The following is a 12,321-nucleotide window of genomic DNA, read 5'->3' on the forward strand; positions in this document are numbered from 1 at the left end:
CACCTAAATTATCCTCAATCAATTCTAGATCGAACATTTTACTTGGACAGATTTTTATTCCAAAAAATTAATATGTTTGATAAGAGTAATTATGGTTTCAGATGTTTTGCTTTTGATATAAGTAATTTTTTAAAATTTTTAGATAATATTAGGGGTGTGCATGGTCCGGCCCGACCCGAAGATCCAGCCCGGTTCCGAACACTTTAGGGGTTAATTTAGTGTGATTTCATCGGGTCTAGGGTCGGGTAAGGGTCTCAAAAATAGACCCGGTCATTATTTCAGGTTGGGTCCGGGTCATAGCTCGGGTTACCCAAACTCGGTTTGGTGGCCCGATCATCATACACAATTAATATTTTGTGTTATTAGTGATGGATGATGGCTATTCTTATGTGGAATTTAAGTATTGTAAACCTTAATATTTTGTGTTATTAGTTATTATAAGACTATAAGTTAATGTTTTATGTTTAAAATGCACAAGATTTTAGACTAATGCATAATATTGTGTTATTTGTATTGATTTAAATATTTGGTGTTATTAGACAATATTAGTATTGATTATGGTTATGCTTTAATTTAGAGAAGAGTTGGTTCTTGTTATGTTTTTCTAAGTGAATTTTACCATGTCAAATAATGGTTGGAGTCTTGAAAATTTGGATATTTTCACATGCTAGCTTATAAGAAGGTATCAAGGTAATGTAATGGTAACGACCTGGTTTTCATCCGGTTTTTTTTCGGTATAATCGTGACCCAAAAGTGTATACGTTTCATCAGGTTTAGAGCTGGATTCGGGTCTAATAAATAGGCCCGATATATATTTCGGGTCGAGTCTAAGTCACATCAAATCCGGTGTCACCCAGGCTATGCATATCCCTAGATAATACAAATTTGTATGATATGAAAACTATCTTGAATGTTTTGCTGTAAATAAAATACAGTAGTGCTTGGAAATTAGCACATTTAAAAAATATCTTTAAAAAAAGACGTTTTAAACATTTTTATCTAAGTGATTTTTTTGTAATTTATAGTTATCAGCTAACTATTATTAATATTTTAATAGTATAAGATTATAACTACATATTTTTTTAATAGTTAAATCTTGATTAAATTTTAATGAAAATGTGACCTAACACTTTCTCAATAAAATAAAACTAAAACTATGCTGGATCCAAAAACATTTCTTACTATACAATACAAAAAGTTTTCATATCCCGACACACTTGTTATTACCGTCACCAATAAGGTCACATTTCGAAACCATCGCGCTTCTATTCCCGATTCCCTTCTTCTTTATTGATACCCTTCTCTGTCATTGCCACTAACTTGTCTTCTTAGTTTCTTTCTCACTTTCTAACTATAAACACCATTCATTGTAGTGGTGACAGAGTTGTATTGAGAGGTTGACTTTTTTTCTTTATTTTTTCAACCATGGATAATAACCGGTTTTCATCGCAGAAACACTCAACCAAGAGTGGTTATGAGCCGTCAGACACAGAGACAGAGTGGCAAGAGGTTCCGAGACATGAACGAGAAAGAAAGAACATTGCTTTGGATCCTGAAGATGCAAAAGCTTTCACTCTAATTGCCAAGAGTCCATTGGCACTACACAGGAGGCACCAATACAACCATTCCAAGTTCGAAACTGAAACCTCATCAGCCACCACAACAATAGCTTCTGTTCCAAGCCAACCTCGGAGAAGGCAACACCATAGCAAGTCACCCTTTAAGCTTCGAGTAGCTGGCGATGATGATGGCGATGATACTGATGATCACGGTCCCCCACCATCACCCATAAGAGGTGTATGCTTATCACAAGCTTCTTAAATTTGTTTTGCTATCATAATATATTGTATTTATAACTGTTTCGTATTTGTGCAACATAGGTTTGAACACAAGGAGAAATATAAGCCCTTTGCCAAAACCAGATGTTGGGAGAACCGTGTCTCCTTACAGCAGAAAGCATCACGGTTCTTCAGGTCATAGAGGCATGGTTCTCAATGCACCTTCAGTGGCAGAGATCAATGAAATCATAGCAGAGGTGAAACTATCCAATGACCCTAGCACTTTGGATGAGTCAATGACTTCCACCACTGAGTCTATTCAACCGGGTGATCTTTTCTTCTCTCGAGAAAGCAGTGCCTTGCAGGGCAAGAAATCTTCGCTGTTGCCCCAAAAACTTCAACAATATGGATATTATAGCCCAAGTCCTGCAGGAACCGCCATGAGTCCCCACATTAGAGGTCTCCCTGCTTCTTCCGTTGAGGATGAAAGCAACGGAAATGGCATGAACATCCGAGGAATCGCCTCATCTGGTGTGTCTAGATCAAGTTCAGCTGTTACAAGCAGAAAGGGCGGTAGCAGTATGACGAGCGATGGTAGTGTGAAGACAACTGATAGCATGAGGAAATTCACAGCCAACAGGAAGAAGAGCCAGAAGGATGCATCATGGTTTGCTTGCATGAGGACAGGAAACTGCAGGACATCGATGAAATCGCCGGAGCGTAAAAGGCCAATTGAGGCTTCTTTCATTGGCAGGGCTATTGTGGTGGAAACCCTCCCACAATTCTGGGCTGATAAGCACCAACCTGCTTCACTTAATGGCTTCATTTGCAACAAACAAGAAGCTCAACTTCTCAAGGAATTAGTAAGTTTCCAGACACTCATAAATAGTTACTTTTCAGTTGCCCTTTTTTTGTATAGTTTCTGACTTTGACACTACTTTGGATTTAAGGTGTCTCAGGGCTCTTGCCCTCATATTCTGCTCAAAGGACCCTCCGGTTCTGGGAAAAGAGAACTAGCAATGGCTCTTCTACGCGAAATATATGGTGATGCATGCTGCAATGTGAGTTTCTTCCCATAGTTTTCCTTATACATATATTTGCATTCTTAAGCTGACCTTATCAGGCCCTTTTTGCAGATGTCCCATGAGTTAAGGAGCTTCCCTATTCAGGTAAAGATTTCTAAATACTTTAGCTATATAATCTGATGACTGATAAGTATAAACAGTCTTGGTCCTTGTTCCAAAATGATGGAGTTTCAGTCCATTGCTATGTTCTGATGGCAATAAACTGCTTTAACAGGACAAGAGGCCTATCAAAGTATGTGTTTCAATAGCATCTAGTGCGCATCACATGGAGCTCAATGTAAGCATGGAACCAAATGCTAAATATGCTTTGCTGGGATTAATCAAAGAAATTAGCAATATATATGCAATGACACCCGAAGTCAGCAATGTTAATTTCAAGCCTGATTATAAAGGTTTGTTGTCTGAATGCATGTATGTATGAAATCTTAAAAGGATTCATCCTTTAATGTGAGTGTAGCTAAAAAGGTTTGATTCTCTTGATTTCAGTAATACTTCTTTATGGCGTTGATAAAGCAGTGGAGAACATCCAGCACATGATTAAATGGATTATAGACCGGTATTCGGATATATGTAAACTAGTTCTCTGCTGTGAAGATGATGCAGCCATTGTTGAGCCTGTTAAAAACCGTTTTAAAATTATCAAAGTTGATGCACCTCAAACTCACCAAGTAAGCATTAAACAATGAAAAGATAGAAAAGTTAATTTTGGATTTGATTACTTATATGCATAGATACTGTAGCAAGGTAGTGTGACAAGATGCATGATACACTCTGCTATATTTGCTGCAAAAGAACTAAACTTGAATCGAATTCAAACTATTATCTATCTACTTTTATGTTCTTTTAGTTTCTACAAGAATTTTTTGTTACTATTCCTTTCATGGAAATGGTTAAAATCTCCTTCCATTTATTTGTATTGAACAATCAAATTTAAAGAACTAACTAACACAAACACAATGCCAGATTGCTGAAGTTCTTATTCATATAGCAAAGAAAGAGGAAATTGATGTATCCCTTAATTTTGCCGCAAAGATTGCCATAAAATCAAAGCAAAACCTGAGGAAAGCTATCATGGCACTCGAAGCTTGCAAGGCGCACAAGTAAGAACACCTAAAAGGAAAAGTATTTTTATCATCAGAATTTCTAATACATTTGTCTACAGAGACTAATTGGTGCACTCTGCTGTGTAGCTATCCATTTTCAGAAGAACAACCTATTCCAATTGGATGGGAGGACATGGTAATAGAAGTAGCTGCAGAGATTCTAGCTGATCCATCATTTTCACGGCAAGAAATTCTCTGCCTAACTTGCTTCCTGCTATATATGTATATATCGTTGATTTCGAAGTTAACATTAATTTAATCTCAAATTTTGTTATGATTCACTTTTATCAGCTTACTCTCAATAAGAGGAAAATTTCAAATGCTTCTCTTGGATTTTGTCCACCCCAAACTGATCCTGCAGGTAATTGAATCAGTGCATGTGTGATAAGAATCCATTCAATATATCAAAAATAGTATTTTCTTTTCTTAAATGGAAAATTTCGTTGGAATATGCAGAAATTGGTGGAAGAGCTCCTGAAAAGAATTGAGGTCAGCTTAAAAAGAGAAGTCTACTATTGGCATGCGTATTATGTGAGTTTCTCCTTCCAGCATGACCATGCCATTTTCCTTTCTTTCTTTTAAATTAGTAACCAAATTAAAGACTATACATATGTATTGTATATGATTAACAGGAAAGAAGACTGCCACCCGGAACAACAGCTTTACTAAAGTTAGAAGGTAAAAGGATCAGATAACAACATTTCTAATCATTCTCTAACATTGATTTACCTGATAACAAATATTTTAGTAACATGGTGTTTGTGTGCAGAATTTGTGGCCAAGTTCATGAGCATATACAGAAAAAGCTGCGGTACTCAACAATATGTGTAGGTTAACATGGATGTCGTTCAGCTAAGAGTGCTCAAAATCATATGATCAGCACTAACTAATGCTTGCTTGTTTCTGCTGGAATCACTCAGCATACAAGAACGGAAAGTGTTGTTGCTGAGATAACACAGACAGAGACATAGAGACACAGAGACACGAATATCAATTGAAATCAGTTTCTGCATCTTATGTTATGTAACACATACAATAATTCAACACTTATCATCGAATATCGCGTTGTGCTATTAGCCTATTATGCAGGCGCAATATGTTCCAGTATATTGTTGATTACATATAATTAATTGAGTTAGCCGCCATGTAAAGCATCTGGTATATTATTAATTAATTAATTGATTAATGCAGCAAGTTCCCGATCGATATGCTCCATATATGAAATCCAAAAGGAATTGCATCGAGTCGTCCAGAATGTTTTAATGTTTTAAGGGAATGTCTTTGGTGGAAAAAGAATAATTAAGAGCTTAAAAGACCATGTAAAAAGATTCTATATCAAGGGTTGGGATGATTGCTGTACAATAATTATTGGTAATGTTAGTTTTGATTCAAAGTTAAATGTATTTGTAGATTGGTATAATATAGTTTGATTAGACCAATCATTTAATAATCGATTTTTTTAGATGAATTGGTTTACAATTTTTTTTTTGTTGGACTTTACCACATGGCCATACCTATAACCCACACAAACATAGCTCATAGAAACACAACTCATTTTTTCTTTCTTAATTTTTGGTCAACATCATGAACAATTTCATATCATTCCCTGTGTTATTTTTTGCTTCAGTTATTTTTTCTCTTATAAGATTTTTATTTTTTTTATGGTAAAATGAAATCAAAACTGATCAGTCCCCAAAAATTTAAAAAACGGACATTTTAGTCTCCAAAAAAAATTAATATACGAATCAATCCCTAACGTTTTTTTCTGTCAAACATAATAGTCCCTTGTCTATTTTACTTTTACTATCTGTCGACCTTTATTATTATTAACTTAGCTTTTTGCATGTAGACAATGACATTATCATATTAATACACTCTCTTCATTAGAAACAAGTAAGGTGAATAATGATAAATTTGGATCCTCTAAATTTTGAATTTTCACTTTAGAGAATAAAGTGTGATCTCTCACCATTTATTTCATAGGTGGGACTAAGAAAAAATATGAGAGAAAAATTATTTAAGGATGAGAGATCACACTTTACCCTCTAAAGTTAAAATTCAAAATTTAGAGAATTCAAATACAATAATGATGCTCTGAAATCCAAATTAAAATATTTTTTTTAATACAAACATGTTTTTTAAAATAGGACATCTTTTGATTATATTAAATACAAAAATATCAAATGATTTTAACTTTGACTTTTTTGTAGAATAATTTTTAATAATTTTAGTAAATGTTATTATTATTATTATTATTATTATTATTATTATTGAGTGACTATATATGTAGGGATTCCCTTACAAGTTGGGTTAGCAATTTGCAGTTGAAAGCTTGGTAGGTGACCAAGTCAAGTTCAGTTTTGGGGATAGATTCTGAACTTGTCCCGGATAAGAATGGGTAGTTCCTAAGGAAGAATTGGTGTATGTAATCAGTTGATTACAATGAAATTTCATCATTGTTGTGATGAAAACTGGATGTAGACTGCATTGCACTTAGCAGCTGAACCAGGATACTTCTTGGTGTGATTTTCTCTTTCTCTTCTACTCCATTTCTGTTTCTGTTGCGAAGGAGACAAAATTGAAAAATATCTCCTGACTGGTTACGAGACAAAAAAAAAGTCTCGTGTCTGGTTATGAGACAAAAGGCAGAAAAATCTCCTGAAGCTATTTTAAAAGACAGAAAGTGACACTCAGCGAATATAAAGGATAATTATATAAATAACCTAACGTTAAACGAAATAATTTACATCACATTCCATGATAATTATATATTGCATCGATGTCATAAAATAAAAACAAAATCACAAAAAACATCTCAAAATATTCTTCAAAATCACTGAATATAACATTTATAATATTGATTTTGTATGTGCAAAAAAAATTAGTTTTACTTAGTTGGACTGATAGATAATTGTTTTGGATAATTCAAATTCCTAAATCTTTAGCCAGCCATAAATATAATTGATTCAACTGTTTATGTTCAAATATAAACCCTTCAAGCATAATTTAGATTTTAACTAATACAGATCAAGTATTCAATTTTCTCCTTTTATGACCACCTTCTATATAAACCTAATTAAAAATAAAAAATTACAAAATATCGAATCAATCAGCAATACAATCTCCAATCAAGTTATTATAGTAGACCTACTTTTATATTGATGGTCTTCTTTCATTCTAAATGCATTAGTTTGCTTCTCAATCAAATTTCTTTTTACATGGCTGTGTGACTAGTATATTTATAAAATAAACGTTACATTTTATATAATTATTCAATGGCTAATTTATTATTCTGTTCTGTGTAGAAATAATTGATACAAAAATACCATCATAATAATAATAATTTATAGTTGCACCAATATCACTAAAATGTCTAAATAGTTAAATATAAAGAGAACCACCAACCAATACTTAAGAATTGAGTATTTTCATCAAAGCATATAATCCCTTCAGAACATATAATCCCATCATAATAAATGAATTATTATGGAGAAGGATCGAAGGAGGTGATGAAATTGTGGGTGAGAAAGAAATTTGTGTGAGAGCAAGAGAGAAAAGTGACTGAGTTTGGATTAGATTTTAACCTAATATAAATGAGGTTATTTTTGTAACTTTATATTTATGAATATTAAACGGATACCCATAGGATAGGAATTTTTATTCCGTCCCTGTCCCGTTGATTACACTGGGCATCAGTACCCCTCTCCGCCACCCACGGGCCGCGGAAAAAAATGCTCTCGAAATCTGCTCCACGGCGGATAAATCTCTGTGGATATTCACCTCGGCGGAATGAGGCAAGGGATAATAAATCTCCGAGGGATAAATCTCGGAGGCAAGGGAGTTGAAAGAGGCGTCGGAATGGGAGAGGCTCTGCAGAGTGGACAAGTAGGGTGAAGCCTCAGCCATGGATCTATGCACTTGATATGGAATTGGTGGCCACAATCAGGTAACACCCTAAGCATATCACTGCCCTTGTAATCTGCAAGGCATATAGAACAGCATGCACAAGTTGAATCATTCTTCTTCAGTTTTTTTGCTTCAGAGTACAACAACTTTGGATAACTCACAAGTGATTCTTCATCTATTCCAACTTCAAGCGCATTCTGTCTCCTATTAGGAGCTGCACGAGGGAGTTGTTGCTGATGGTGTCTGGTGCAGAAGTAATAGGTTAGGGTGATGGTGGTGATAAAAAAGAGGATCCCAAGGTAGATTCCTATGCCATAGAGATAGCCGGTGATGTTGCTGGACCCAACGTACCCCCCACTTGTTGTGTTGCTCATTTCTTGGAATTGAATCAGCAGTGATGATTGGTGTCATGGTGGAAGAAAGCCATGAAATTGATGAAGCAATTGCTGTATGTTTTATATATTTGCCACTTGTATGTTGTAGCATTAGCATATTATATACATTAACAAGAAGAAAACCAAACAAAAAATTATTACAAAAATGTTACGCAAATATTTTATGTTTGAGATGTTATGTTGAATATTATATCATTTATTGTTAAATAATATAACGTGAGTCAACACAATAATGTTAAACATTTAGGGGATATGTTACGGTTACACCAAAATCAGTCACCAAAGTCGGCCATCAGTATAAAATACATGTTAAAATATAAATACACATTATAAATAAATTAAACCACACATGTATTTATACACAAATACATTGATAGCTGATTTTAGTGGTTGATTTTGGTGTACAAATAGCATTTCTCAACATTTATAGGGATAAATACATGTGTATTTTACTGTAAATACTTATATGAGGAGTGCTAGGGGCCAGTAACTTTTGTGTTTTGTAGCTATTAAGTAGCCATCAATAATATTTTTAATGATATGAAATTTTATCCAGTAAAATTACTCACTTTTTTATGGTTACATATTGACCAGAATTTATTAAAGTTATTAGCTCATAAAATTAAATAAATTAACTAATTAAGTAAAATTTTTTTTTTTAATATTTTCTCATACCTTTCGTTATTGTTGCCAATGGTGGCGAGTATACCTAAGCTGCTTCCGTATGTTATAAAATAAAAAATATTATTAAACGTTCTTCAATAAGAAAAGATTTTGCTGCACGCCATTATAAAATGCATGTGTGTGACATAATCTTTGTATGTTGTTATATTATATATGTTCACTATGTACTTAACTGGTACTTATCATTTCCATATTATAATTCATATATACCCAAGAACTTGGCAATTGCCCTATATTTATAATATTAGTCTCCCTGTCCCACTCTAATAAGCACATATACTCTTTCATGATTAGATGGGCTAATAAGATGTTTATTTATAAAAGAGTTATGTTATGTATATACTAAAATTAGCCATTAAAATCAGCTTATATATAAAATATATGTTAAAATATAAATACACATTGAAAATAAATTAAATTATACATGTATTTATATATAAATACATTAATGAGAGTGATTAATTTTAATGTATAAATAATATTTTTATTTATAAAATCACTACTTTTTATATTTTTTGTTAACGCTCTTATCCCCAGTAGAAAAAAAAAAGGTCATCACTGAAAACTGAAAATAAGGAGAAGGGATGGGATGCATGTGTGAAGGGTCACGCCAGAAGCATGGAGAGAAGATATATTAATACAGAGAGCAACACACAACATGTGACTATGAATAAGTAACTGCTCAATCCGCATCATTAGCCCACTTAATTCTTATCTTATCCTTTCTTTTTATCCGCCTAATTACGTGAATAATACTCACATAAAATTGATTAAAGTATTTTTTATGTAAAAATAATATTTAAAATGTTAATAATGATATGTTAAACAATCTAACTAAACATGTCAAATTCTTTATTTTCAACTATAAATAATATTTAAAATATTAATATTAATACGTTAAGAAATTTATCTAAACATGTTAACAATTATAAACTTTGCATGACTTTAACCATTTTTCTCTAAATAATTACTTTAAATTCATTTTATTCCATCAATATATTCATTCCTTCTGCCCCTTGCCTTGGTTATTATTCACTACTAGTATAAAACCTGACCTACGTCCTGTAAAATATTGATCCATTTTAAATATTTCTTGATATTTATTCATTAATATTAATATTTATTATTTTTAATTTAAAAAAATTGTAATAAAAATTTATTGTAAATTTGTTATACGTTGTACAGATTGAGTGGTTAATATTCTTTTATTATATTAATGTTATTAATGTTTAATTAATTACAAAAAATAAGTATATAAAATTTAGAGTGATTACTATTAATTTGTATGTTTAATGTTTTTTTTTTCAAATGGTAATTTTTAGAACACATTTTAACTAATTAAAAAAATAAGTAAGTAAATATATTTGTTGTTATATAAAGATAAAATTAACTATTGAGATTGTTTCTCTTTATACATTATTAGACTATACTTATTATTTCAATTTGTATAATTATCCCAAGTTAATCTTTAATATATATAAAATATACATCTAACCAATATGTATATGCAGTGGCGGAATTTGAAACAAAATTTTGGGGAGCCAGATAGAAAATAATTGTCAAAATATTTTTGATATGGACCCCATTTAAGATAAGCTTATCTAATCTCATCTCTCTGGTTTGGGTGATATATTGCCAAATTTAAAGCCGTTTTTCAAGATCTCGTTCCAAAAAGTTATGGTTAAAGTCAGATGTAACTTTTTGAACTTTTGAAGGTTATATCTCACTTTCTTCGTGATTCATTAAAGTAGAAGAACTATCTACAGGTGTTAATATTGTAAAAATTATATGTTCTCTTTCTTAAATATTAGCCTTCCTCTTAAAAAATGTATCAATTCTTTAATTTTTCATTATTATTTTATATAAAAATTTAAATATATATCTTGTAAGATATGTAAAGAAGAAGTTAGAAGGACAAATATTAAAATTTATAATATTATTGAATTATTTCTTTTAGATATCTATTACTAATAAATTCATAAATATATCTTACTTTTTATTATAATATGTCATTCACCACCAAATAAATTTAGACTGAGATATAATTGATGTAAAGACTAAACTTCCCAGTTTGCCGTTTTATAAATTTATTGTTCACTCCATCATATAGTCTTTTTCATTTGTTTGACTGATGCTAGGATTTAGTCAAGAGCGATAGATGAATAATGATTTTTTCTATCTTCTTATATATGGAATTGAATGAATTTGTTTGATCTAAAATTTTTTAAATTTTTGAGATATATTATTTTCAGTAAAACCTATAAATATTAAGATACTAAAAAGTTGGTTTCTAATTCAGTTGACATTAGTATAAATGAATTAGATCTAAGACTTACATGAATTAGTTTTTTGCCAACGTGCTTCTCTCCTTGATTACTTGTCACTGATTCATATCTAGTGATTACTTAAACTACTATTTATTTTTAATTTTCTGGAATAAAAAATTGTGTTGCTTTTTTTTCCTTCTAGATTTTTATACCACTGATACCACCTTTCTTCAAAAAGAATTTGTTCATGTTTTGCTAGTCCATCAAATTATTTTTGATAGGAATCATTTAAGGACATTATCTGATAGGCAATACAAACCAAATAAAAATTTATCACTCGTCTACATGACAAAACCTAAAATTTCAGCAACTTTTAATTTTAACTAATAATAAAAATTTAAGCTAAAGATAAAATCCTTAACAGAAGACAAATACACATACTTATATCTAAGGATACATTTCCCCACATATCTTAATACAAATATATGTTATCAAATTATTTTCATATTTTTTTTTATAAGTTCAACTTACCAACGACAAAAGAGACAGTAAATGTGTAAATTTCACAAAGTACATCTAATGGCAAATTGATATAGAAAGATAACATAAACTAAAAAAATAAATAAATAAAAGACGATTACATTAATTTTTATAAACAAACTATATACAATAACCATTATATTAAGACCCCTGCACAGCCTCAAAACAATTCAAAAATAAAAATTAAAAGCATAAATATAATACGTAAATTCTAAAATTCATTGGTGTGAAAATGAAATACTTAACTCTTTAGGATTTTCTATCCGACGGTGATCACGGCGAACAGCAGGCGGTTGTGGCAGCAGAGGAGCTCCCTCCTCCCCCACGTTCTCTGTTTTGCGTCTCCTTCTCTACTTTTCTTCTTTCAGTTTTTTCCTCTCCCTCTTTCCAATGAATTTCTTCTTCGGCGGTGTATCCAGTAGCTGCAATATTCTCTGCGATGGCTTCTATTTTTTCCTCCGTTGGAGAGTATTGAAGATGGAGATCTTATCAAAAAATTCAAGAGCTTTTGCTTTTGATTCAAGATCTTATCAATGAAATTGATGGTGCTGCCCTACTGAATT

The 12,321-nt window shown here is 31.7% G+C and overlaps 1 protein-coding gene across 1 annotated transcript; it reads left to right on the forward strand.

Moving 5' to 3' along the window:
• LOC107640143 lies at nt 1,426–5,170 on the forward strand. Its single transcript, XM_021123600.1, has 12 exons — nt 1,426–1,795; nt 1,881–2,641; nt 2,729–2,839; nt 2,915–2,947; nt 3,078–3,255; nt 3,350–3,531; nt 3,827–3,963; nt 4,054–4,149; nt 4,258–4,327; nt 4,423–4,497; nt 4,599–4,644; nt 4,736–5,170. Exons 1-12 carry the CDS (start codon nt 1,426–1,428, stop codon nt 4,795–4,797), a joined length of 2,121 nt encoding a protein of 706 aa, XP_020979259.1. The 3' UTR covers nt 4,798–5,170.

The sequence above is a fragment of the Arachis ipaensis genome, chromosome B05 (assembly GCF_000816755.2).
Source record: "Arachis ipaensis cultivar K30076 chromosome B05, Araip1.1, whole genome shotgun sequence".
In the NCBI taxonomy this organism is placed as follows: Eukaryota; Viridiplantae; Streptophyta; class Magnoliopsida; order Fabales; family Fabaceae; genus Arachis; species Arachis ipaensis.

Excerpts from the sequence above, each read along its gene's own strand:
- LOC107640143 (XM_021123600.1), top strand. The coding sequence starts at position 1,426 with ATGGATAATAACCGGTTTTCATCGCAGAAACACTCAACCAAGAGTGGT. Across the intron at positions 3,256-3,349 it reads TTTCAAGCCTGATTATAAAG|TAATACTTCTTTATGGCGTT; the intron begins GTTTGTTGTCTG and ends TCTTGATTTCAG. Across the intron at positions 4,645-4,735 it reads AGCTTTACTAAAGTTAGAAG|AATTTGTGGCCAAGTTCATG; the intron begins GTAAAAGGATCA and ends GTTTGTGTGCAG.